General features: G+C 43.4%; 1 protein-coding gene across 1 annotated transcript; it reads right to left on the bottom strand.

The window, feature by feature from the left end:
• Positions 1-443: 443 nt before the first annotated feature.
• On the bottom strand, positions 444-26,643 carry LOC130848757 (pregnancy-associated glycoprotein 2-like). The gene is made up of 9 exons (XM_057727159.1): positions 26,591-26,643; positions 25,349-25,499; positions 24,263-24,380; positions 24,032-24,150; positions 22,609-22,799; positions 21,577-21,693; positions 19,948-20,089; positions 19,764-19,862; positions 444-626 (listed from the first exon to the last, which is right to left on the bottom strand). The coding sequence occupies exons 1-9, from the start codon at positions 26,641-26,643 to the stop codon at positions 444-446; spliced, it is 1,173 nt and encodes a 390-aa protein (XP_057583142.1).

Here is a 26,643-nt window from a genome sequence, read left to right as displayed (position 1 = left end):
TTTCTCAGCCCATCTGGCTTAGAAAGAGGATCCTCCAATGTCAAGGAAACTGTAACCAACAGTAAGAGAGAACTCCTAGAATGGAATCCTGCATCCCAGAAACACTTACTAGGAGGCTTGTGCCTGAAGGAATTTGGGGCATCACCCTAATTCCCTTCAAACATGCTGGGGTTTTAAGTGTTTTTTTTTCCTACCAAAGGCCTCATCAGACATCTCTGGTCCCCAATGAAATCTTGTGCAAGGCACCCAACCCATCATGGCTGGAGAAGGGCTGTTGAATGAGTACAGACTAGTTTCCAGGACTTTTCTTAAGGGCGATCCCTTATCTATAGAGCTAACTGCACTGGAGTGTATTCCTGGAGACTGAGCATCTGCAAATTCTAGGATGTAGGCTGTTTGGAAAGGGCCAGCTGAATAGGTACTTTGTTATAGCCTATGGGCTGTTAAGGCCTGGAGTGAAGGCAGAACTCCTGGAGGAGCTGGAGTTGGCTGTAACGGAAAGTGCCACAGGGGTCAGGATCTGAAGGCTGGAAGGGATATTCCCATTGAGGATCTTTGGACCCAGAGTAAGGTGGAAGATTATTCAGCAGAGGAACCCCAAGTCTATAAATCTGCTTGTTTGCCACCTAAGGTAACAAAGAAGGAGACAAAAGGCTTAGGTGAAAAAGAAACCTGCTCCCTGAGTAGAGTAATTCAGAAAATCTCAGGAAAGAAAAGTGAAAGGTGGGGTGTGTACCTGGGGGGCTGCTCAGGGAGGAAGACACTGGAAGGCAGGGGGCCCAGGGGAGGTAGTTTTTCTTCCCTGAGAAATAACATGTGGTGCATAGAGGGACACAATTTGTAGGAGACAGCAGCAGTCAATAAGCTCAGACACCTAGTGCACTGCTCCCAATTTTGTTGAAGAAGAACCCCTTGTGTGGGGGGCATGCTGGGAGTTGTAGTTTAGGCAGAGCATTAGAAAGAGGGAGAGGGGAGAGTTCCACCAAATGAGTGAGAGAGGGAGTGTGAGTGAGAAAGTGTCTCCTTGGGCTCCTGATAGGAAAGGGCCAATATTAAGCCCTTCAGGTCTTGGAAAGAGAACAAAGCAAAGAGATGAGAGCAAGAAAGTTCTCATGGGACAGAAAGTGAAAGTCAGAAGTCTCCAGCCAGCAGTTTGTGTGATACCTGCAGTTTACTTTCAATTCTGGGATTTTGGCACCATCTGATTTCAGTGATGAAGCAGTGAGCAGTTGAATGAGGGAGACCTTAATTCCCAGCCAGAAACTGAACTTGGGTAGCCTGCATGAAAACCAGGAATCCTAGCCATGAGGCCACCAAGGGCTAGAAGCTAGAAGCTATTTTTCCCTGGCTCTTGCCCTCAATGAAAAATGAATTTCTCATGTAGGCTAAAAATGTAAAAGCAGGTATAAAGTTTATTATTAGACACATACCACAAAAAAAAAAAAATAGTGGGAGAGCACACAGGAAAAAAAAATGTTCAGTTAAGACAGAAGCAAGGCAGAGATGCACACCCAGAGAGAAAGGGTGTGGTCATCCTTCCTAATGAGTAGCACAGTAAAGAGGTGGTTATGTCATTTATATAGAGCAGATCTTCTGGGTCTTTGGTTAGCTTTGGACAATTACCTGGTTTCTTTTCCCACACCTGACATTTCCTAGGACCCACCCCATCATGCATATGCAATTGTTTTCCAAGGTGGATTTAATCACAGAAGCCTATTGGAAAGCCTTATCATGACACATTATGGGTTGGTGTTCCCCCCTTTTTGACCTCCAAGGAGCCTGTCTCTGCATGTCTAATGTGTGCCTTGTTCCAAGGTTGGGGAGTATATGGACTCTTGATCTCTTAATATGCTTTAGCCCACCCTGCTTCTGCCAAAAAATATCCCATGTTCAGTTATTTACCCTTTCTCTGTTGCTGTTTCTTATATCAAAGTGCAGATATCAAAATACAGATATGTCCAGGCATAAATGTGTAGTCTTGGAACCTGCTTGTGTCTGGCCTCAGGTAATGTAAATAGGGGCTGCTAATGAATGTCCAGCCTGGAGCCCATCTTCTTCTCTGCCTTATGAGGTTTAACAGGGAGGCCAGCTGTAAATGCCTAGCCTGGAGCCCATCTTTCTCCTACCTCAGTATGTCCTGTGCCAGGTATCCGGGGGAGGACGCTCTGCTGATGTCTGCTCATTTTTGACTAACAGGTCAACCTTGCATGCTTATACACATAAAATAGCAGGTCCAGGACAAAACTGTAATCCTCTGTACTCTTTTCCTTGACTCAGAGGTTTTTCTCCTACATTCTTACATTTTTTTTTCTTCCCTGCTCTATTTCTTCCTTCTTCCTCCCTCCAGCCCATCCTCCATCCTTCTCTCTCCTCCTTCCTTCATTCCTTTCTCTTTCTTTCCTTCTTTCTTTCCTTCTTTCTTTCCTTCTTTCTTTCTTTCTTTCTTTCTTTCTTTCTTTCTTTCTTTCCTTCCTTCCTTCCTTCCTTCCTTCCTTCCTTCCTTCCTTCCTTCCTTCCTCTGTTAACCTTAGAAAACCTGTGTGACAACCAAAGTGTACTTTATATTACTTTAATTCCCATGCCTCTGATCCTTACAAGTGCTGACCCTTTATTCCCAACATATGGCGAGACCAACTGCTGCTCATCATGCACACCACTGGGAACATCTTTAGTATTATTTCATTGTGACAGCCTTTGGGGCACTAATGCCTAGTTGGGAGGCTACCTTGGAAGGGATACCTTCTAAAATCATAAGTGCAAATGTTGACCATATTGTGTGGTTGATTTGGACTTGAGAGTGGAATTTTGGATAGCTCGGGACTTAGAGATATAACTTCAGGCTTGTCTGAAGTTTGTTAGGCTGCATCAATCCCAAACAATACCACTCCGGGCCATATACTCTGGGATTGGGAAAGAATTGGACAACAGGAATTAAAGGGAAAGAAAAAAAAAAAAAAAAAAACTTAGTAGTTTATGTGGTCAGGTTTGGCCACAATTTGTCAAGAAATTTAAAATGCAGTGAAGTACCCTATGTTCAAATGATCATAGCCTTGTGTGTAGGCAATGGAATCCAAAAGGAATTTAAGGCATGTGTAGCTCTAAGGGATAACTTCATGAAGGACACAGAGGACAGTTTAACTGTCACATCCTACAGGGCCATGGATCCCAAGCAAACATGGATCTCTCCTCCCCTGAGTTTCAGGGCCTTTTGATTATGCATTCGCTAGGCCAGTCTACCCCAGACATCAGGTGGGAAATTCAGGAAACAACAGCTGGTTCTCAGAGCCTGATGAATGATTTGTTCCAGTTGGCTTATTTGCTTTTCAGTAATAGAGATATGGTGGGAAATGCTTAACACATCCAGAGAAATATGCGAAAGGCCCAATTGATGGCAGTAGCTTTATCTTCTCAGAGAACAACAAATGGGAAGCTGGCTTCTCTGGGTCAATCTGGCCCTGGCAGACCACAAGGCCCACAGGTACCCATATAAGGCCAGTGAACCATGTATGGACAAAAGGGGAACTGAAGGAGGATTGTGATCAAGGTGCCCTTTGCAAACAGCCAAGGCATTGGAAGATGTAATGCTCCAGACACCAGAGAGCAATGCTGGCCCCTTGGCCATTGATGATTTTGCAATCAGAAGGCTGTGGGGGTGCAAGGCAGAAAGTGGGTCTGCACAGAGATAACATCTACATAACTTATGTCGAGACTTCAGGGGCTATTGATGTGGTGGGCCAATTGATAGAATTTTTCATAAAATCTGGTGCAAACTTCTTGACTTTAACACAAATTTATGAGAAATTCTATAAAACGTTAACCCCATTATGTTTTCCTTAGCAGTCATAAGGAAAACATAATGCATTTGTCAGGGAAGGAACAGGGGCACACTTTCCTGCAACTCCTTTTGTGCAATATCAATGGCCACCTGTTTTACATTCCGTTCTGTTTGTGCCTGACTGTCCCATTCCTTTAATGGGAAGATATTTATTAACTAATTTGTGGGCCACTCTATTTCTTGAGGGGCGAGGGAACCACCCTCATCAACAAATGATGATAACAAACAGCAAAAAGGACCAATGAAAATCTGAAGCTAAAATAGAAGCCTTAGGAAAGACCCTGGAGTGTGGAATAGTAAGATTCCTGGCTTGGGCAAAGACATCCAGCCAGTGATTATTAAGCGAAAAGGGTTATATAGTGTCTAAATATAAGGTAGAGATTTCTTAAACTTAGGGAAGATCCTCAAAAATGTTTGTAAATAGATTACCAAAATAAGAGGCCACTGATTTGACTAACCTGATCCTAGCTGATATTCAGGGCCTGATAGGAATTTTAGAAGAGGCTTTCTCCCCTAAGCTAAATGAGGAAAAGTAAAACTTTCCAACATACATAAATGGGTAGGTCAGGCATTCAGTATCATTGAAGTAACCACCCAATCCTTGGAAAAAGAAAACAAAACTGTCCTGATTTTTACAGGACCAGAAGTGTGGCTCCAAATGCAATCTAAGGCCAACTAATCCTTTTACCACTTCCAAAACTTTTCCTATTAATCTTTATAGTCTTGAATTCATTAAGCAAAGAGGAAAAAAGTGAAATTAAGAACAACTGGCTTGTACCTTTGAGATGCAAATGTCCTATTTAGTCTTCTCAGGAACCCTTATTTCTGCCACCTATTTAAATGAAAATTTTGCAAAAGAAGGAAAAGTAATTTAGAATTTGACTTGTCAAGGATAAATAGAAACCCTAAGTGTCTGTTCTGAAAACACTAGTAAAAAGGGTTTAGATATGTAAATAGGTGAATTTGATTCCTTCCCTCTGCCAGAAGCCCAATGTGAATCCACTCTCTTGTAACTGATGGGTTTTATGTTGTCCCTGATTTAGGACTATAATTTTGGAATAGGAACTGTGAGGCCTCAGTGTTTCTTTGTACTTCTGTGTTCATATATACCTATCTGTGTGTCATAGATATATGGTATCACCAAAAAATAATTAGTAAAAGGGCTTTATTTCATTGACCTCAAGAAAATTAAGTGCTCATACAAATACTCAGAAATAGAAGATAATCTGGTCACAATGAATTTCACGCTGATGTTTTCTGGGAAATAGTCAGTACTGAACTGGTATCTGGTATTCATGGTGACATAAAGTTGTTGGTTGATTAATATAGACATGTCTTTAGAATCATTCACGTGGAGTATAATACTTCTGTTAGGTTTACTAGGCTTCAAATAAACCTTAGCCTGTTATAAACTTGTCAACTGGAAAGGTAATTCCATGGGGAAAAATAAACCCTTATAAGGAAAGTAAGATGTATATTTTCAGTAGAGATGGTGACAGGAATGAGGAAAAAAACATACTGAAGAGTTATGCATGATCAGGATTTCCTAGGATTGGATTCAATTTAGTTGGGTATGGAAGAGAGGTAACTCCTATCCTTCTCAAAATCTTCCGAAGTATAGCAGAAGAAGCAACACTCCTAAACTCATTCTATGAGGACACCATCACTCTGATAACAGAACCAGGCAAAGCTGTCACAAGAAAACAGAATTACAGGCCAATATCACTGAAGAATAGAGATGCAAAAATACTCAACAAAAGAATAGCAGACAGAATCCAGCAGCACATTAAGAAGATCTTACACCATGATCAAGTGGCATTTATCCATGGAATGCAAGGATTCTTCAACATACACAAACCAATCAATGTGATACATCATATTAACAAATTGAAGAATAAAAACCGTATGATCATTCAATAGATGCAGTAAAATCTTTTGACAAAATTCAACATCCCTTTGTGATAAAAACTCCTCAGAAAATGTGCATAGAAGGAAATTATCTCAACAGAATAAAAGCCATATATGGAAAACCAACAACCAACATTATTCTAAATAGTAAAAAACTTAAAGCATTCCCTCTGAGAACAGGAACAAGCCAAGGGTGCCCACTCTCACCATTAGTATTTAACATAGTTTTGGAAGTGGTAGCCACAGCAATCAGGGAAGAAATGAAATAAAAGGAATCCAAATAGGAGAAGAAGATGGAAAATTGTCACTCATTTCAGAGGACATGATATTATACATAGAAAACCCTAAAGATGTCACCATAAAACTGCTAGCAATAATAATGATTTCAGTAAAGAACAGAATACAAAAGTAACGCACAGAAATCTCTTGCATTCCTGTGCACTACCAACGAAAGAGCAGAAAGAGAAATTAAGGAAGCACTCTAATTTACCATTGCAACAAAAACAATAAAATACCTAGGAATAAAACTGCCTAAAGAGGTAAAAGACCTATATGCAGAAAGCTACAAGACAATGATGAAAGAAAACAAAGATGACACACACAGATGGAGGGACATACCATGTTCTTGGATGGGAAGACTCAACCTTGTGAAAATGACTATAGTACCCAAAGCAATTTACAGATTCAAGACAATCCCTATCAAATTACCAATGACACTTTTCACAGAATTAGAACAAGATATTTTACAATACATAGGGAAACACAGAAGACTCCAAAACCCAAATCAATGCTGAGTAGGAAAGATGGAGCTGGTGGCATCAGGCTTCCTCACTTCAAACTATACTACAAGGGTACAGCGATCAATACAGTATGGTACTGGCACAGAAACAGAAATATAGATCAATGGAACAGAATAGGGAGCCCAGAGATAAAGTCATGCACATATGGGCACCTTATCTTTGACAAAGGATACAAGAATATACAATGGAAAACAAGACAGCCTCTTCAATGAGTGGTGCTGGGAAACTGGACAAGTACATGTAAAATAATGAAATTAGAACACTTCCTAACACCATACACCAAAATAAATTCAAAATTGATTAAAGAGCAAACTGTAAGGCTAAAGACTATAAAACACTTAGAGGAAAATCATAGGCAGAAGAGTCTAAGATGTAAATCAAAGCAAAATTCTTTTTGAACCACCTCCTAGAATAATAGAAATAAAATTAAAAACAAACAAAAAAAAAGCAAATTAGACCTAATGAAGCTTAAAGCTTTTGCACAACAAAAACAAAAGTCATAAATAAGACAAGAAGGCAATCCTCAGAATGGGAGAAACTATTTGCCAATGAAGCAACAGACAGAGGATTAATATCCAAAATATACAAGCAGCTCATGCAGCTTACTACCAAAAAACAAAACCAAATAACCCAATCCAAAAATGAGTGGAAGACTTAAGTAGACATTTCTCCAAAGAAGACATGCACATGGCTGACAAACACAAGAAAAGATACTCAACATCACTAATCATGAGGGAAATGAAGGTCAAAGCCACAATGAGGAATTACCACACACCAGGCAGAATGGTCATCAACAAAAACTCTAGAAACAATAAATGCTGCAGAGGGTGTGGAGAAAAGGGGACCCTCCTGCACTGCTGGTGGGAGTGTAAGGTGGTACATCCACTATGGAAAACAGTATGGAGGTTCCTTAGAAAACGAAAACTAGAACCACCATATGACCCAGCAATCCTACTACTGAGCATATACCCTGAGAAAACCATAATCCAAAAAGAAACATGTACCACAAGGTTCATTGCAGCACTATTTACAATAGCCAGGACATGGAAGCAACCTAAATGTCCATCATCAGTTGAATGGATAAAGAAGTTGTGGCACATATATACAATGGAACATTACTCAGCCAAAAAAAGGAATGAAACTGAGTTATTTGTAGTGAGGTGGATGGACCTAGAGCCTGTCATACAGTGCACAATAAGCCAGAAAGAGATAAACAAATACTGTATGCTAACTCATCTATATGGAATCTAAAAAAATGGTACTGATGAACCCAGTGACAGGGCAAGAATAAAGTAGATGTAGACAACGGGCTTCAGGACACCATGGAGCGGGGGTGGGGGTGTGGGCGTGGAGAAGTGAGAGTGTAGCATTGACATATATACACCACCAATTGTAAAATTGATAGCTAGTGATGCTTCAGCAAGGAGATTTATAGAAATGCTATGAAAGCAATTGCAATTCCACACCAATATGATGGCTATGTGAATATTGCAGTGTATACTGACTTCAAACAAAGAGCTGTCCTGCTCTGAGAGCCTGTAGGTCAGGCATCCAGAGAATTTTACTCCCTGAAAGGCAGGGTTGATCCCCCTACTCAGCCTTGAAGTGGTTACAGAAGATGGACCATTGCCTTTCTGCTTCCCATAAGAATATGGGAGTAAAATCTCTGAGGGGGGAATGAAACAGGTGGGAAGGGGGCAGGGCATAGCCTTTGAAACAAGGACATAGCCTGAGGATATGACATGAACTGAGTAGAGCCAAATGGGTCCAAGATATTAGACAAGTCAACTTCCACTACAATTTTAGCCTCAGTAATTCCATTATAAGGATCAAAGTGTGGTCGGTGGCTCAATTACTGGAAATCTCCATGCTTTCCTGAGGTAGCTGGAATACTCTTCCCAGTCATTAGCCTATGACATGGCCCAACCCTATAGAAACTAACAACCCCATACCCTGGTGCCAAATTGATTGCAGGAAGTAAACTAGATAAACAGGAATGACTTGGACTTCCCCAGTTTCACAGTGGAGAAAACACCACACTCCCAATGCCGGGGGCCTGGGTTCAATCCTTGGTCAAGGAAGTGGATTGCACATGCCACAATTAATAGTTTGCATGCTACAATTAAAGTTCCTGCATACCTAAACAGAAGAGCCCGTGTGCTGCATATAAGACCAGGTACAGTACTACATAAATAAATAAATATATTTTTAAATGTTGAATAATATTCCATTGTGTTTCTACCATATTTTTTTTTATCCATTTAACTGTTGATGGATCTAAGTTGTTTCTATATTTTGTTTATTATGGATGATTCTGCAATATCATGACAGTCATCTCAGAGAGATAGTAGTAAGTTGTCCTGAAGAGAGATCTGAATTTCCTACCCAGGAATTGAACCTGGGTAGCCTGGAGGAGAAACCAGGAATTGTAACTGCTAGACCATTAGCAGATAGAGGCTAGAAACCAAGTGGTCCTAGCTCTTTCTCCCACTGGGAAGCAAGAATATCTCAAGGAGGCAAAAACTGTCAGATCAGATTCAAAGTTTATTATTATTTGAGGCAGCACAATGTATGGAAGAGTACACAGAGAAGTAGTTTATTTCTTTAAAAGTGAAGACAGAAATACACACCCAGAGAGAAATGGTATGGGCATCCTCCCTAATGAGGAGGAGCACAATAAGAGAGAAAGTAGATAGAGATATACATTTGGAGGATTGTGGGCATCCTGAACTAGCAGTGCAGGAAAGAGGTGATTTAAATGACTTGTATAGGACAGCCCTCATGGGTCCTTGTTTACCTTTGGCCAATTATCTTTTTTTTTTTTTTTTTCTCACACCTCACTGGTCCTAGGACACTCCCCAAAATTCATGTGCAAAGTTTTGCCAAGATGGATCCCATTAAAGAGGCCTATGTGTGCACGTCCCCACTTGTTATGGGGTGGTGTCCCCTCCTTGTTTGACCCCACCAAGAAGCCTTCCTATGCATTTGCAGACAGGGAAGTTTTCCTTGACCTCAGGAGTGAGACCCTCATCTCTGTCCTTCAGCAGAACTCAGCTTTTGCCCCTAGCTTTTTCCTTGGAGTGCCTGGGTGGGAATAAAGCCTCAGTTTAACTCCACTTGACAAATACTAGCTGTCCAAACCAGGGGCCCATTTATCTCCTATCTCAACAGAGCAAGTATCCATTTGAGATCATGATGTTAATTTTCTTAAAATAAATACCCAGAAATGGAATTGCTGGAGGAAATGGGAATTCTCTTTTTAAGTGTTTGAGGAACTCCCATTATGTTCTTCAGAGGCTACACAATTTTACAACCCCACTAACAGTGTACAGCCTTCCACATGTTGGCAACACTTGTTATTTTTTGGTTTTTGGTAATGGCCATGCTAATATATGTGAGATCGTATCTCATTGCCTTTCATTTTCATTTTGCTGCTGATTAGTGAGGGAGGACTTAACCGTCACCAAAATTTGCAGAATAAGGAAATGATGTCCAGACATGAACTTATCAAGGTCACATGACTGCTAGGTGTCAGAGGTGGGATTTGAACCCAGGTAGAATATCTACAGGATGTACATGTCTGGCTAGTATGCTGTTCTGTCTTCTATGTGCTTAGCAAACCTGGGATCATGTCTTTTATTATTTTATTCTTTTCTCTCAATGTCATATCAGAGTAATTTCTCCTAACATTAAATATTCTTTTAAAACACAATTTTAAGTCAGCTGATTACATGATGGTGTCTCTATGCTGTGGACACTGTGTTTAATGGGCCTTAGACTGGCCCAGTTTTTCCCTTTTGAAAGAAATTCTGTGAACTACACCCTTGCTTATTTATGATTTGTGGTGCTTCTGATCATTGCTATAGCATTAACACTGAGGTAGGTTCCCTCTATGCCCACTTGTTGGAGAATTTTTTGTATCATAAATGGGTGTTGAATTCTGTCAAAACCTTTTCTGACATGTATGGAGATTATCACCTGGTTTTATAATTCAATTTGTTAATATGGTGTATCACATTGTTTGATTTGTGTATGTTGAAGTATCTTTGCATTCCTGGCATAAAGCTCACGTGATCATCATGTTTGATCCTTTTGAAGTGCAATTGGATTCTGTTTGCTAGTATGTTGTTGAGAATTTTGTGTCGATCTTCATCAGTGATATTGGCCTGTAATTTTCTATTTTTGTGACATCTTTGTCTGGTTTTCATAACCAGGAGATGGTGGCCTCATAGAAGGATTTGGCAGTATTCCTCCCTCTGCTTTATTTTGGAAGAGTTTGGAAGCATAGACATTAGTACTTCTCTAGATGTTTGGTAGATTTTGCCTCTGAAGTCATCTGGCTCTGGACTTTTCTACATTGGAATATGTTTAATCAGAGTTTCAATTTTAGTACTTGTGATTGGTCTGTTCAAGTTTTCTATATATTTCTGGTTCAGTCTTGGAAGTGTGTATTTTTCCAAGAACCTGTCCATTTCTTCCAGATTGTCCATTTTATTGGCATATAGTTTCTTGTAGTAGTCTCTCATGATCCTTTGCAGTTTTTCAGTGTCAGTTGTTACTTCTATTTGTTCATTTCTGACTCCGTTGATCTGAATCTTCTCCCATTATTTCCCTGATGAGTCTGTCTAATGGCTTATCCATTTTGTTTATCTTCTCAGTGATCCAGCTTTTAGTTTAAGTCAGGTTTGCTGTTGTGTCCTTGATTTCTGTTTCATTTATTTTTGATCTGATATTCTTAATTTATTTCTTTCTTCTAACTTTGGGATTTTTTTGATCTCTTTTATCTAACTGCTTTAGATGTAGGGTAAGTTTGTTTATTCAAGATTTTTTTTGTTTCTTGAGATAGGATTGTAGTGCAATGAACTTTCCTCTTAGAAATGCTTTTGCTGCACCCCATAGGTTTTGGGTTAATATATTTACATCGTCCTTTGCTTCTAGGTATTTCTTTTTAATTTTCTTCTTTGATTTCTTCAGTGATCTCCTAGTTATTTAATAGCTTGTTGTTTACCCCCCATGTGATTGTATTATTTACATTTCTTTTGTCCAGTAATTGATATCTAGTCTGATAGCACTGTGGCCAGAAAATATGCATGATAAATTTTCTTAAATGTATAGAGGCTTGTATTGTGACCCAAGATGTGATCTATCTTGAAGAATGTTCCATGTGCACCTGAGAAGAAAGTATATTCTGCTGTTGTTGGAAGGAAAGCCCTATAAATATGAATTAATTCCATCTGGTCTAATGTCTCATTTAAAGCTTGTGTTTCTTTAATTTCAGTTTGGATAATCTCTCCACTGGTGTAAGCAGAGTGTTAAAATCCCCTACTATGTTTGTGTTACTATCAATTTCCTCTTTTTCAGCTGTTAGCATTTGCCCCTGTATTGGGGTTCTCCTGTGCTGAGTCCATATATAATTAGAACTGTTATTTCTTCCTCTTGGTTTAAGCCAGTTATCACTATGTAATGTCCTTCTTTGTCTCTTTTAAGTCTTTATTTTGAGGTCTCCTTTGTCTGATGTGAGTATTGCTACCCCAGCTTTCTTTTCACTTCTCTTGGCACGGAATAACTTATTTCCATCCCCTCACTCTCTGTCTCTATGTGTCCCGAGTTCTGAAGTGTGACTCATGTCAACAACATATATATGGGTCCTGCTTTTGTATCCACTGAGCCAGTCTGTGTCTCTTGTTTGGAGCATTTAAGCTCTTCACATTTAAGGTAATTATTGATATGTATGTTCCAATTACAATTTCCTTAATTTTGGGGGGGGGGGTTGTTTCTGTAAGTCTTTTCCTTCCCTTGTCTTTCCTGAGTAGAGAAGTTCCTTTAGCATTTGTTGTAAAGCTGGTCTGGTGGTGCTGAATTCTCTTAGTTTTTGCTTGTGTGTGAAGATTTTAATTTCTCCTTCCAATCTAAATGATATCCTTCCTGGGTAGAGTAATTTTGATTGCAATTTTCCCCTTTCATCACTTTAAATATATCCTGTCACTCCCTTCTGTCCTGTAGAACTTCTGCTGAAAGATCAGCTGTTAACCTTCTTGGTATTCCCTTGTATGCTATCTGTTGCCTTTCCGTTGCTGCTTTTAATATTTTTCTTTGCATTTAATTTTTGGGAGTTGGATTAATATCTGTTTCAGTGTGTTTCTCATTGGGTTTATACTATATGGTACTCTCTGTCCTTCCCGGATTTGATTGATATTTCTTTTCCCATGTTAGGGAAGTTTTCCTTTATAACCTTTTCAAATATTTTCTATGACCCTTTCTTTTTCTCTTCTTCTTCTGGGACTCCTGTAATTTGAATGTTGGTGCATTTATTGTAGTCCCAGAGGTCTCTGGGACTTTCCTAATTTATTTTCCTGCTTTTTTTTTTCTTTATTTTGCTCTGTGTCAGTTATTTCTAACATTCTATCTTCCAGGTTACTTATCTGTTCTTTGTCAATTACTGTGTCTCCATTCTTTCTAGAGTAGGTTTAATTTTTGTTATTGTGTTCTTCATGATTGTATTTTTGCTCTTTAGTTCTTCTCATTCCTTGTTAAAAATGATTTTTTTTTCATTTGCTCTACCTCTGCCTCCATACTCTTTCTGAGATCTTGGATCAACTTTACTATCATTATTCTGAATTATTTTTCAGGTAGACTGCCTATCTCTTCTTCATATGTTTGGCCTTGTAGGTTATTACCATCTTCCTACATCTGCTGCATCTTTCTCTGCTTTCAATTTTTGATTAAATTACTGTGTTTGGGGTCTTCTTTTCTCAGGATGCAGGGTCATAGTTCTTCTCAACTCTGTTGTCTCTCCCCAGTGAGGAGATTGGACCAGTCATTTTGGTAGGCTTCCCTGGGGGACATGGTATTGGTGTCTGTGTTTTTGTGTGTGGAGCTGAATCTTATCCTTCTGTTGTGCAGGGACATGGCTGTTGGTGTGTTTTGGTATGTCTGTGAGCTTAGTATGTCTATAAGCTGTCTGTCTTCTAACAGGTGGGATTATGTTCCTGTCTTGCTAGTTGTTTGTCTTGAGGTATCCTGCAGAGGAGATTGCTAGACTTTAGGTGAATTTGGAACTTAATATTGAGAATGAGGCCTCTGGAAGAGCTCTTGCTGATTACTATTCCATGGGGTGGGTAGATCTCTATCGGTCTGAGGTCCTGGTTTAAGCTCGGATGCCTTGGACGTCTAGCGGACCCCTGGCCGGGACACCAAGACCCTGGAAGCTTCACAGCATGGAGAAAAGGTAAGAAGAACTAAAGAAGAGGAAAAAAAGAAGAAAGGAAAAGAAAACACACACCCCAAGAAGGGTAGTAATTGCAACATTAAGCATTCAAAAACACACAAAGTGATGTACACACTTGCACTCAGAAAAAGAGAAGAAAAGAGAAGATAAAAAAAAAAGACAGGAAAAAGAAAACAGAACAGAGAATAGTCAAACCAATAAATGCATACAATATATACATTAAAGATTAAACTAGCAAATGCATAAAATAGGAACAAGTGAAACAAACCAGGAAGTCCTCCAATATTTCTAGGTAGGTGTCTGCACCTGCTGTGGGGACCATGGAGAGCTCAGACTGTGATATGGAGTTCACCTTGCATGTATTTGCTACCCCAGTCCACAGTTGCCCTCTAAGTCCACAGCCTGTACTATAGAAACACTCATCAATTCAGGTTATCCACAGATGCAGGGTCTATCAAGCCCATTGTGGTTAGTAAACCTGCTCCTTCTGTGGCTGTTTCCCTTTGTCTTCTTTGGTCCTAGAGTGCCTGGGGATCAGTTTTCATTTTCATCCCATCTGCATGTGGTTTGCTCTCAGGAATCAGTTCCCTGCACAGGCAACTGGGGGTGAAAGAGGGTGATAAGGGCTCACTTGCAAACTCAGGCTGGGGAGAGGTAGGGATATGGCAGTTTAATTGAAATTTGCATGAGGGCTTGCAGCAGTGGAGTTTGGCAAAAGCCTGAGGTGTGCCAAGCATTCTCCCAGGGAAATTGGTTCTGAATGTAGGACCCTTGGCAGTGGAGGGTTTCATCTGCTGCTGTGAGGGTGTGACAAATGATCTGGGTTGCACACAGAACCAGTGGTGGCCTCAGTGGCAGGCTCTGTGTTCCCATTTAGCAGGCATGGCTTGTGGTGATTTCTGCACAGGGGCTGCTTTGCAGCCTGTGGGCTTGTGGAACAGGAAGCTCTTCTTGAGCACCCTGAAACTAAGGTCTCCTGCCTCTCTATCAGGCCCAAGCTTTACCCCAGGCTCCACCCCACTTAGCTGTGGTGCACTAGCTCTCCAAGCTATTGTCTTTCAGCCAGCCCCAGTTTTCTCCTTGGTGTCTGTTCTCTGAAGTCCAAGCCTTGGGGTTCAGCCCCCACTCACCACTGTGGGTGAGCAGACTAGCCTCTCAGGCTGGGAGTGTTGCTTGTCACAGATTCTCCGTGCAGGAATCTTTCCACTGTGCCCTCCGTGCCCCTGTTGTTGCCCTCCCTGACATGGGTTCTGAAGTTCCCCAAGCCATCCCCTCTAGTGAGGGGGCTTCCTAGTGTGTGGAAGCTTTCCCTCCTTCACAGCTCCCTCCCAGGGGGGCCCATTTCCCCAACATGCCTTTGTCTCCTTTTTATTACTTATGTTTTTCTTTTTCACTACCAAGTTACATGGGGATTTTCTTGCCTTCAAGTCTGCGGTCCCTTGCCAGCATTCACAATGGGTTCTATAGGAGCTTTTCTACCTGTAGATGTATTCTTGATGTACTTGTGGGGAGCTCACAATTTAAGGTGATTGGTTGCATGGCAGCCTATCTGTGCTGTGGACACTTTATGTTGAAGGGGTCTTGGGATATCCCAGATGTTCCCTTTGTTAGAGGCTCTGATGACTCTATCCTTGCTAATTTAAGGTTTCGGGTGCTTCTGATCATCATTTTAGCAGAAAGGTTAGAAGAAAAATTGCTGGGACAAAGACTATATATATTTTAACAATAAGTCATCTCTAAAAAGATTGAAACATTTTAGAAGTGTTCAAGATCTATGTTTTTCCTGTTTTTCTCTACCTTTTTTCTCACTGTTGGCCATAATCCCTCTGGTATGCATTGGACAAAGGATAAAAGTGGAAGCTGTGGGAAGATTGTTTCTTTGAAGCTCAGACTTTGGGATTTCCTTGGTGGTGCAGTGGCTAAGAGGCTGCACTTGCAATGGGGGGATATGGGTTTAACCCATGGTTGGGGAACTAAATATCCACATACTGTGTGGTATGGCCGAAAAAAGAAAACATAGTTGATGACGATTAGAATTTATCCTCATATTAGTACCACCGGCTACAAAAACAGAGCCTGAAGAAGAGTGGTCTCATTAACAGACAAGCTCTAGCGGTGGCCTTAGGATTTTCAAGGGAAGCAATGCCTGGCTTTTTCTGGTTGATGTTATGAGAGTAAGCCTTGCTGACACCATATGCTGCCCCACATGAATGTAGCAGTGTGTTTTAGTGGAAGTGTCTATGAATTCATTCATTCATTCATTTATTCAACATGTATTTATTGAGGGCCTACCATGTGCCTGTCACTAGTACTGGGGCCAGAACAGTGGAGGAGACTTCCTTCCCCTGTAAAATGAGGGTCACGCCCTGCAGGGGCTCATGGGAAGACAATGAAATGGTCTATGTGATTAATCAGAGCTATTACTCATACACTTATTGGTGGTTCTCACCAACAGAGAGGTGTTGCTTAAGGATCCATTAAGACCACTTGGAAAATGAGTTTGAGAAACTCTTAAGTTGAGTATATATTAAGCCCAGACCAAGATACTTACTGTTAAAAATTTTCCAGTTCTGTCCTCACCTTTCCCCCTTTTATTACCTCTGCAACTGGTCCTCTTCTACTCCCCTCAAGCTGATCACAATCCAGTTCCAGTCCAAAGGGGCCAGGCAGACATAACCACAGAGATACTATAGATCTGCACACACATGGTAACTGCAGGGCTTAGGGGTGTGTTTCTGGCAAGGTGGTCCCCCTTCCCCTTCCCCTTCCCCAGCATTTCCCTGGCTCCCTGAAGAGATATCCCTCACTCCTCTGGCCTCTGTCCCTCAACCTCTGTTTTCTCCTTCTGGCCATCCCCACTGGTGGTTGTCTCTTTATTTGACTCCATGAACCAGTAGTGGGTTCCTAACACAGCCCTTTATCCCTTGTTTCCACCATATCACTGCCTCACAGTAGAGGCCTAGTACATTTGTACTGAATGAAAAGATGAGGAGGGAAGGCAGACTTCCCTTTTGCAGATGTTCCTCTTGCCAAGGTAAAGGAGCATACTATGCATTTCATGGATGTGTTTTCCATCTTATATATTATTTCCTGCTCCTTCTCTCATCTGGGTCTCCTTCCTCCTCTGACCCTTGCTGTCCCCATCCTGGGTCTCCACCTAGGGTCTCCAGGTGGGAAGAAGTGATGATTCTACTCCAAATGTGCCAAACCATGGCAGCTTGAGCCAAATACCTTGCAGCTCTGCCCCTAGAGGATACACAGAAAGACTGAAGGCTTTGTGCACCTGGGTCCCCATTACATGAGTTGTATCCTCCCCAACAGCATTGAAAGCCAAGGGAAGGGGGAACATTGGTTCTGGAGAGGTGGGGATGGCTGAGGGATTCACATGGCCTGTCACTTCGGAAGTGGGACGGGAAAGGATTCTGCATGTGTGGATGGCAAAAAGGTGGTGACTGGGGAGTGGGGACAAAAGGGGGGCATCTCTGGTTGAAGGGCCTCACCCAGAACCTCCTGGAGGAGAAGGCCACTGCCAAAGTTCCCCTGAGATGGGAAGAAAAAAAAATATTTTTTGTATCCCTTACAATCCCGCTGAATGTGGAGATGGCGGAGTTGTTGGGGATGTCTCTGACTCTACCATGGTCAAGAATACCCCTCCATCCACTTTATGTTTGGCTAACTCTTTCCAGCTCCAGTCATGTAGTGCTGAATGAACTGTCAGTCACATTGGGCAGAGCACTGTGTCCAAGTAAACCCAATCATTGTACCTCATATCCCACCATGATTGATGCTCCGGGTTTGCACACATGATCTTAGGAGGATCATTCAGGGCCTTCCCAGTTACACTGATGCTTTCTGAGCTTCTCTCCTTATGGGTTAGACTCCTTAGGAATATCCATGTTGAAGCTTGAGGGAAGAAAGCTGTCAGGCTAAGAGAATCAAAGAGAAGTGAAGGGAAAGACAGAGGGAGAGAAAGAGTGAGCTGATGACTTCTGATTTCTTGGGTCCTTTCATGGCAATGTTTGGATCTGCTGTGGTTCCCATGTCACAGATCTCCATTACCCTTCCAATAAGTCCTCCCTTTCCTTGCAGCCAGTTGGAGTGGGGCTCCTCTCACTAGTGGTTCTGATGAGGTTCTGGATCCTGCCCAATTATGATGTACCTCCTGTCCCAAAGAGAGGCACGCAATCATATTAGCACCATTGGGAATAGAACACTTTATTCTTTACTGCAAGTAGGGCTTTGCTGAGCACCAAACACAGTCCACCACCATATCTGGGCAGGAGTGTCCTATGTGTGAGTGAGTGTGTGTTTGGAGTGGGCCTGTTTGTTTCCAGAAGCAACCCCAGCATTTACACTGCAGGAGCCAGGCCAATCCTGTTGTTTTCTCGATCATAAACAGAGAAATACAACCTCAGGAAGGTGTCACCCAGGACCCAGATCTCTGACCTTTTCCATTCCTCTGTGCCTGCTACAAAGTTGCTGAAACAGTTCCTCATATCATCCTAGAAGAGACAAAAATACACCCCATTCAGTGGGATCCCTTTCCTACGACCATACTCAGTGTCCAGAGCAAGCAGCTTCTTGGTTTTATTTCCCTGCTATAAGAAGAACCAAGTGGCTCTCTCAGCAGCTGTGGAGGTGGTATTACCATCCAAGAACAAGACTGGCTAGAATCTCCATTTGCCCTGAGGGAGGGCATAGGGGAGGGAAGGATTGGAGTTTGGGATTCGCAGATGCAAAGTACTCTATAGAAGATGGATAAACAACAAGGATCTCCTGTATAGGACAGAGAAATATATCCAATAACCCATGATAAACCATTATGAAAAAGACTAGGAACAAGAATGTGTATATATATACACATATATATATATATATATGTGTGTGTATATTTACACATGCATTACTGAGTCATTTTGGTGTAAGTAGAAATGAATGCAATATTGTAAATCAGCTATACATCAATATCAAAAAGAATAAAATAAAAGAATAGCTGGTAGTTCCCCTGTTCTTTCCATCTGACCCATGCCCACTGTATTCTCTGCAGTGAATGCCTTTTCCTCTGCCTCTTCCCCAAAACCTCTTATTTAAGACTGTGCTCAGCCCATCTAGGAAGATTTCCTAGACCCACGCTCACCCTCCCTGGCCACTCCAGGCTGGGTTGGGTGACTTCCCCTTGGGCTCCCCTTGTCTGTAGCCCTCATCACCCCTAAACTGGTGGTGCCAGTTGCATAGAGTCCAGTGTAAATTTACCTCAACAAGAGCAGGCCTCCCCGTGGCTCCTAGACGCTGGGCATTTTGAATTACTGTTATTGTCTGTCTTCCTCAAAGCCTCCTTTCAGCCCATGAGCCTTTTCTGAGGTCTCACAGAGAGGAGACATTAAGCCTCAACTCTGTGCTGTGGCTGTGCAGTCACTGTGCACCCTTTGCTCATGTGAGTATCCAACTTCCCCACAGAGGGGTCTGCTAGCACAACACACAGAGGGGCAGCTGGGGTTGGCAAGGGGAAGCTGCAGCTGAGGACAAGGGGAACCATTTACTTGATCATCCAACCAGAAGACGTGCGAGATGAGAAGGGAGACCGTTAATCATTATGGCGGGAAAACACACTGAGACTGTCCCCAGCCAAACCCGCTCTTCACTTGGCCTACTTCAGAGACTGCTAGAGGTGAATTTCTGGTTTCAGTGATCTGAGGGCTGTGGTGGAACTGAAGGTCTTTGACAGCAGAGGCGCTCTGTGTTCCTCTCGCCTTGGGCCTCACCCCATGCCAGCACATGGTGGTGTCTCCATTTATTCCAGGATGATGATGTACCAGACTCTGCTTTACTCTCAAGTGGTTGGTGTTGTGGGAGGCACTGGCCCAGACTCAGGGGCCCAGCAGCATCTGCAGTGGTGTGGCTTGGCCTGCAGAGGGGCCCCTCTTCCCAGCATCAGCTCAATGGTTCTGGAAGTCCCACATTTGAGACCAAGCCCTGTGGGTTGGCCCCTCACCTTCCCGATGTAGGACTGAGCGGGCACCGGGTAGTCATTGCCATTGATGGTGAAGATGATTGTAGGCAGATGCCCGATGCTGTTACATGGGACCATGTTCTGTTAGAGAAAGAGGAGAGAGGTTGCCCCAGCGAATCCCTGGTGCATGGAGAGCCCCAGAGTGACCCTGTGGCATGTCCCTTACCTTTGTTTCAAAAGTGCTGGCACGGATGAGATTGTGGATGGTGGTAATCACTCTAGTTGGGCCCATCAAGTATGAGTTTGCAGTATTCAAAATGGCTTGGCAGCCGTGGAAACAACCAATAACCTTCCCCAACATGGTGATGCTGAGAGACAGTGGGATGAAGTGGGCACTAGCATCATTCTGAAGTCTCCCCCCATGACTGCCGCCCTCCCTGACTGTCTCCAGAACAGCCCTTCAGATCATGCCCTGACTCTGTTTTTCTTTGCTCTGGTCACATAAACTTATTTGACTTCCTCTCAGTTTTTGAATGCACCAAGCTCTTTTGCTCCTCGGGGCCTTGGCCTGTGCTGGTCGCCTTTCTTAGAAGACCCCCATCCCCTTTGCCAAACTAATTTCTCCTCATCTTACAGGTACCACCGTAAAAATCACTTTTCCAGGGAAGCATTCCCCACAGAATAGATCTGGCTTCTGTATTTTTCACTCTCTGTAGACTCTTCCTCAATTGTAGCAAGTGTGAAGTGGTAGTTTATTATGTGTGGGAGACGTTCCAAGTACTACTGCCTCCCTAGATGTATGGTAAAGTTGTAACCTCAGTGCCTTCCTTAAGTGCCCATCACACAGTGGATGAATATTGTATCATTCTTGATTGAATGAATGAATGAGGGAGTGAGTGATGAAATGCATGAGGAATAACCAGAGACCTGTGTCTGGTGTCTGACCAATAATGTGTCAACCCACATAATAAAGACATATCCTCTGGGGCAGCAGATGCCAGAGTGCTGAGGAGGGAAAAACAGGCTGCCCTCAGAGAGGTTGTTTTCCAGCTTGGCCCCCTCAACTGGCTCTGATACTAAGTCCCTGGACATGCGATGCCCAAGCTAGCCCAGGGGGCCTCCAAATGACCCATAAGCTTCTGTCTGAGGATATCACAGAGAATCCCATCAGCTATTGCTCCTTGTTCTCAGGACCCTTCTGGGTCCCAGCTTCCTGATTCTCTCTGTCACAGCCCCTTTGCTACTGTGTGCCCAGGATTGGGGGGGGGGGGGGGTAGTTGTTTCTGGTTAGGTGGCCTGCACGTTTTATGAGTTGCTTTCAGGTCTCAAGAATGCAGCCAGCTTCTCTCCACTGCTGGTATGTTTCTCTCTAAGGAGATCCATTTTCAAAGTCTGCCCACAACTTTCCTGTTTTTAAAGAAGCAGTTTTGAGAACTCCTTTGGTGTATCCCTGGACAGTTGGATGTTTTTTCACAACCCTGTTCAGGCTGGTGAAATTCTCCCTGATCCTCTGTTCAACACACTCTAGGGTCCTCAAACCATGCCATCTGCCTCACAGTGCAGACATGAGACCTCTGCTCTCTGAGCTGCACACATCTTTCAGGAACATATTCAGGATGCTGCTCAGGGCCCTGGGTAGGAGGCCTTGTGTGATTATGAGCCCAGAGATGAAATATGTACCTGTGTGTTTGTGTGTCTGTGTGTGTATCTGTCTCTGCATTTATATGTGTGTGTGGGTGGAACATATGTGTCTGGGTGTGACTGTGTGTTTGTGTGTGCATTTGTGTGTGTCTGCCTGTGTTCTGGTGTAAGAGTGGGAGTATCACTTGGGGTGGCCTCAGAGGCAGAGGCTTACCGGTTCATGGCTATCTGCCAGAATTGGGTTCTGGACACTGGTATCCACTTGAGCTTTCCTTTGTGGTAGTTGTGGTCCACTCCACCAAACATCACCACACTGCCATTCTCTTTCCCACTGTGTAGAGAAGGAAGAGGGAGGGCTACTTGTTGGAAAATAATGCCACTCTCTGTCTGAGGTCCGTGCTTTTCCACCCACTGGTGACACTACTATGGTTTCCATTTTACAAAGGTGTAAATTGAGGCACAGAGGGATTGATTACATGACCAAGGTTGGTCACTGACTAATGAGTGACAAAGAAGAGGTTCAAAGTTGCACAGCCTGACTGGGTTCCAGCCACCAACCTTCTTAATAGGGCATGGTCCCTTCCAGCAACCACAGTGCTCAGAGATACCCCTAAAAGACACCGCTCTGGAGAGGTCACCTTTATGTAGCCTGTCATTTTTTCAGAAAAGGCAAGGCCCAAGGACATTAAGGGTGTGGGTTCAGGCTCACCAAAGTTTGGCTCCATGGGCCTGTGACCTGTACAATCCATGGGGCACCACATTCTGCAGGGTGCCCTGCTTCTGCTATCCTTGTCTTGAAATTCCTAATACTTCCTGAACAGGAGTTCCCATGTTTATATCTTTCACTGGCTCCTACCAATTGTGTAGCTGGTCCTGGGCTACAACGGACATGTTAGTGAGGAATTAAACATTCCCACCATCCCTGTCTGTACTTACATACCAAATCCATCAGCAAATCCTGCTGTTTTCTCCTCTAGCTTGTATCATGACACCTTTCATTGCTCTCCCTCTTCCCTTCATCTTCCTGGACCAAGATCCTGCCCTTGAGCCCATGAGCATGGTTGTGTTCCAATAAAACTTTATTTACAGAAGCTAGTGGGGCACCAGATGTTGCCCAGGGGCCATAGTTATGCTGGTAAACACCGTCTCTCAGGAGACTTCTATATCAAGTTGTCTATACTTTTTGATGCAACTGATAGCCACTTACAGCTGATTTAAGGAGAGTACTTGTCCAGCTCAGACTTACGTAGTCAAGTAGAAGGCAAAGACAGGCTGAGATATGATGCCTCGGGTCTTCATGGTATCGAAGACGAGGGGGACCTTCGGGGAAAGGCTGGGGTAGCTAAGGCCCAGGATGCCATCAAAGTTGTCATGTTGCCACCAAGTATGTGTCACGCTCAGACCAAATGCCTGGTCCAGGATGACAAGGTTCCCGATCTGTGGGAGAGGAGAGTGTTCCCACATTAAGGTTTGGAGAATGTGGCTGGGACTGGGCTGGGTGGAGATGTCATTAGCCCTTGAGAATGACTGAGGCCTGGCTGTTCCCTGGATTGACCTAAAATGGTTAGACCAAGTTGGGACAGGCATTAGGGTTCCATTTGTGCAGAGCTGTGAATTGTAACTACCACTGATCTTCCTGGACACACCATCTGAAGTGAGTCACATTGGCCTCATGTCTCCTATACAGGTGGTGAAAGTGAGACTCAGGATAGGACCAAATGATTCCCACTTGAAATCAAAATGAGTAGAGAGCAGGGTAGTCTTGTCTTTGGCATCATTCTGATCAGATGATAGACACAAACTGAATTTATTGCAATGCATTGTGGATTGTGCATCTGCTCTGGAAGCCAGAAGCCCATTATACAATGTGGTTGCCAGAGTTCCTATGAAAATTCTGCCTCGGACACATGGTTTTGAGGATGTGTTTGTGTGTCAGAGAGAGAGAAAGAGATAGACAGAGACAGAGACAGTAAGACAGAGAGACAGAGAGAGGCAGAGGGCACTCAGGCCCTTTGGCGGAGTCAGGCCATAGATTTTATTGGACTCTGAAAGGCCCCCTAGAGTGAAAACCCATTTGTCAATCCCTTCCCACATCTGTGGCCCCCTCTTTCCCTGCCCACATACCTGAAGTTCTTGACTGCCACCAGGGGCCCAAGATCAGTTTTATTCTCTACCCAAACACCCCAAACCTACATGAATCCTAACTGACCAGGCGAGCTCCACCACTTACCAGATGCATGACCTTGGCAAGGCCCCAGCTCCCTGGACCTCAGTTCCCTCCTCTGTACAATGGAGCTAAACATAGCACTTGCTGTGAGTGGTTGTTGCAGGATTAAACATGTTATTACCATGAAAGTCCCTGGCACAGTAAGAGAAAAGTGGGTGCTTTTATTCCTCTCTCCCTGCTCCCAACAAAACAAACATTGAGGTGCTCATGGTTAAAGGAGCTGCAAGTCCACACCCCAAGCCACTCTCTGGGTTAGCAGTTCTGGGAGTTTGAGTGCCAGCAGGGGCGCTGTCTCCCCAGGGATATGTGCTGCTGGGTGAGCAGGGGCCAACCACCAGGGGATGTTGAGAAAAGTGGGCCCTCCCAGTTGCTCCTGCATCTGCTTTGTAAGCAGAGATCACTCTAAGGGCCAGCCCGGACTCAGCTTCTCCTTTCTAGTTACCCGAACAGTGTCAAAGGCAATAATGCCAATCATCCTCCCATAGTCGTAGGCGAGTTCGAAATGATGGGCTGTGGACCGATAGGTGGTAGATGAATGAGGGTTGAACAGCTTGTGTGTACCTGCAGACACAAGTGATGAATGACCCTCACATGACAAGGATAGAGAAAGGGGTGAGAGGGTACTAAACGAAGAGCAAGGCGGCAGTGGCGGGGGGGGGGGGGGGGTACTCACGGCAGAAGGGACTGGAGCAGTTGATAGAGGGCACACACAAGACAGATGAGCCTGTGTCAAAGATGACCCTGAACTCCTGAGGAGGTGTTCCAATGGTGATTTTTCCAACGTAGTGCATCTGGTGGGGGGGGGGGGTCAAGGAGGGGTGATTGAGGCAGGCCTGGCTTCCCTGGCCATCCTTGATTCCAGTAGTGCTGCACCCCTCCAGGTGTCCCATGTCTCCTAAAATAATTTTGTACCCACCACACCTCACAGCCTCTGCTCATACTCTCACCTTCATGTGATTTTTCTTTTCTTTCATATGCAATCTTCATTCCTGACCAGGGATTAAATCAGCCTCAGTGAAGTATTAGCACAGAGTCTTAACCACTGGACCTCCAGGAAAGTCATGGTGCCTTCATTTGAGAAGCTCTGCAATCTCCCCTTCAAGGCCCAGCCTAAGTGTTTCCTTCTCCAGAGGTCCCTCCTACATCATGCTGGGCCACTTCTGCTCAACTCAGACCATATCCTATCAACACCAATTTGGCCCTTTTATTGGACATGCATTTACTCTTTTCCTATCACTTATGTTGGCCTGTGCATTCTTGAAGAAGAGAGGAGACGTTTTTAAAAAATCTATAACAATAAACAGAGTATTATATTTTTATGGAGTCACAGGACATAGGGCTCATAAACTTTTTACCAATGTCTTTTTTGGATCTGCAGAAGCTAAATTTCCTTTGTCTGGGGTTTCAAACTTCATGTACAGTTGGCTTTATCTTTTGATCAGACAATGCTCACCTGTCCTCTGTAACTCTGTGGCTCACTTAGTTCAGAAAGAACAAAGCTCCCTTAAACTAATGAAGTATCTTTGCCAAGAAATGAATGTTTACCTGCCACCTGGTCATTGCTGGGCACTGTCACAATAGACCAAGGGACAAGGATGAGAGTGCCTTCTCCTTGGGGAATGGGGTCCCTGTTCCCCAGTGTTTCTGCTTCCTGCATGAGTCCCAGCCCCAACATGCTGCCTAGCAGCTCCAACTGAACCCCAGTGTTAGGCCAGAGCACCAGGGGTACTCTAGAGGACCATTCTCCCAACACACTCACATCCTGGTAGTTCCTCAGTGGTTGAAGAGACATTCTTGTGTCATCATTGACATTCTGGGAACTGTCATCAGTGTTTTCCTCCAGGAACATTGTCAGCAGATTTTTATCCCTGAGAGTTTCTCGCATGGTCTTGATCTTTGTGAGAGGGATTCTTTCAACAAACATTGGGAAAAGCAAAGGAAGAAGGGGCAGCAGTAAGCTGTCCATTTTATTGTGTGGCTGTCATACCTTGCATTGTAATGGTGCTGTGTATTTTCTCAGCATTTTCATGAGTGTCATGTTATTATCAGGACACCATGTGAAGACCAGGGCAAAGTCCTCCGTTTGAATACAGGTTCTGTTGTGTAATCATGAGTAAGTCCTAATACCATTTGGAGTCTCAGATTCCCCATCAGCAAACAGGTGGAGTATAATAACCCCCATCCCCCAAATAGAATGTTGTGGGTATTAAGTGAGATGATGGATAAAATGTACCTGATACGTAGGAAGTCTCAACAGTGGCAGCCATTATCATTGCTAATGTCATGCCACTGTATCTTTCTCAATGAAGCTCTTGGAAGCACATAGAAGGGGGATCATTATCTTCTTTTCACAGGGGAAGAATTGGAAATGAAGGGAGTTTGTGACTTGGCTCTGGTTACCCTGCATTTTTGAGGTAAAACAGTCTAGAAGTAGACTTCCTGAGTCTTTCTCCAGTGTTCAAAGAGAAGAGAGGGGTGAGAAAGGAAGCCAGGACATGTGGTATAAATTAGGAAATTAAGAGGCTAGAGAAGCAAGGAAGAGTCCGAATAGGAAGAAAATAACTCAGAGTGTTCTGCGGGCACAGAAAAAGACAAAGAGATAGACAGATAAAAGAGAGATATAGAGATGAAACAAAGATACTTTAGTGAAGAAATGCAGAGAGAGCATATGGAAGACCTAGAAAGAAATACAGGGGAATTGCTGTTCCATAGGACCACACTTACAATTGAAGAGGTTTTTCAGTGAACAACTCCGAGGAGTGCCATTTTCACATAGCTCATGCTGTGACTGGCACTTCCAGAGTTTTTCATCCCTGCAGGGCAACCCCAAGACCCTTGGCCCCACAGTGCCCCTGGCATAATACTCATAAATAAGTGTGAGGTGAACTTTAAGACTGTCAGGGAATGAATCCATTCCCTTCTAACACTGAAGGGTGGAAGAGTAAGATTACAAGAAAAACCCAGAAAGTGGGATGATGCCACTTACAGTCCCCGTACTTACCTGACTAAGCACTCTGAAAAGGCCACCAGTCCGAGGATCCCAAGCCACTTCAT

Source organism: Hippopotamus amphibius, chromosome 3 (assembly GCF_030028045.1).
Source record: "Hippopotamus amphibius kiboko isolate mHipAmp2 chromosome 3, mHipAmp2.hap2, whole genome shotgun sequence".
Taxonomy (NCBI): domain Eukaryota; kingdom Metazoa; phylum Chordata; class Mammalia; order Artiodactyla; family Hippopotamidae; genus Hippopotamus; species Hippopotamus amphibius.
This window is presented reverse-complemented; position numbering and strand designations above follow the sequence as displayed.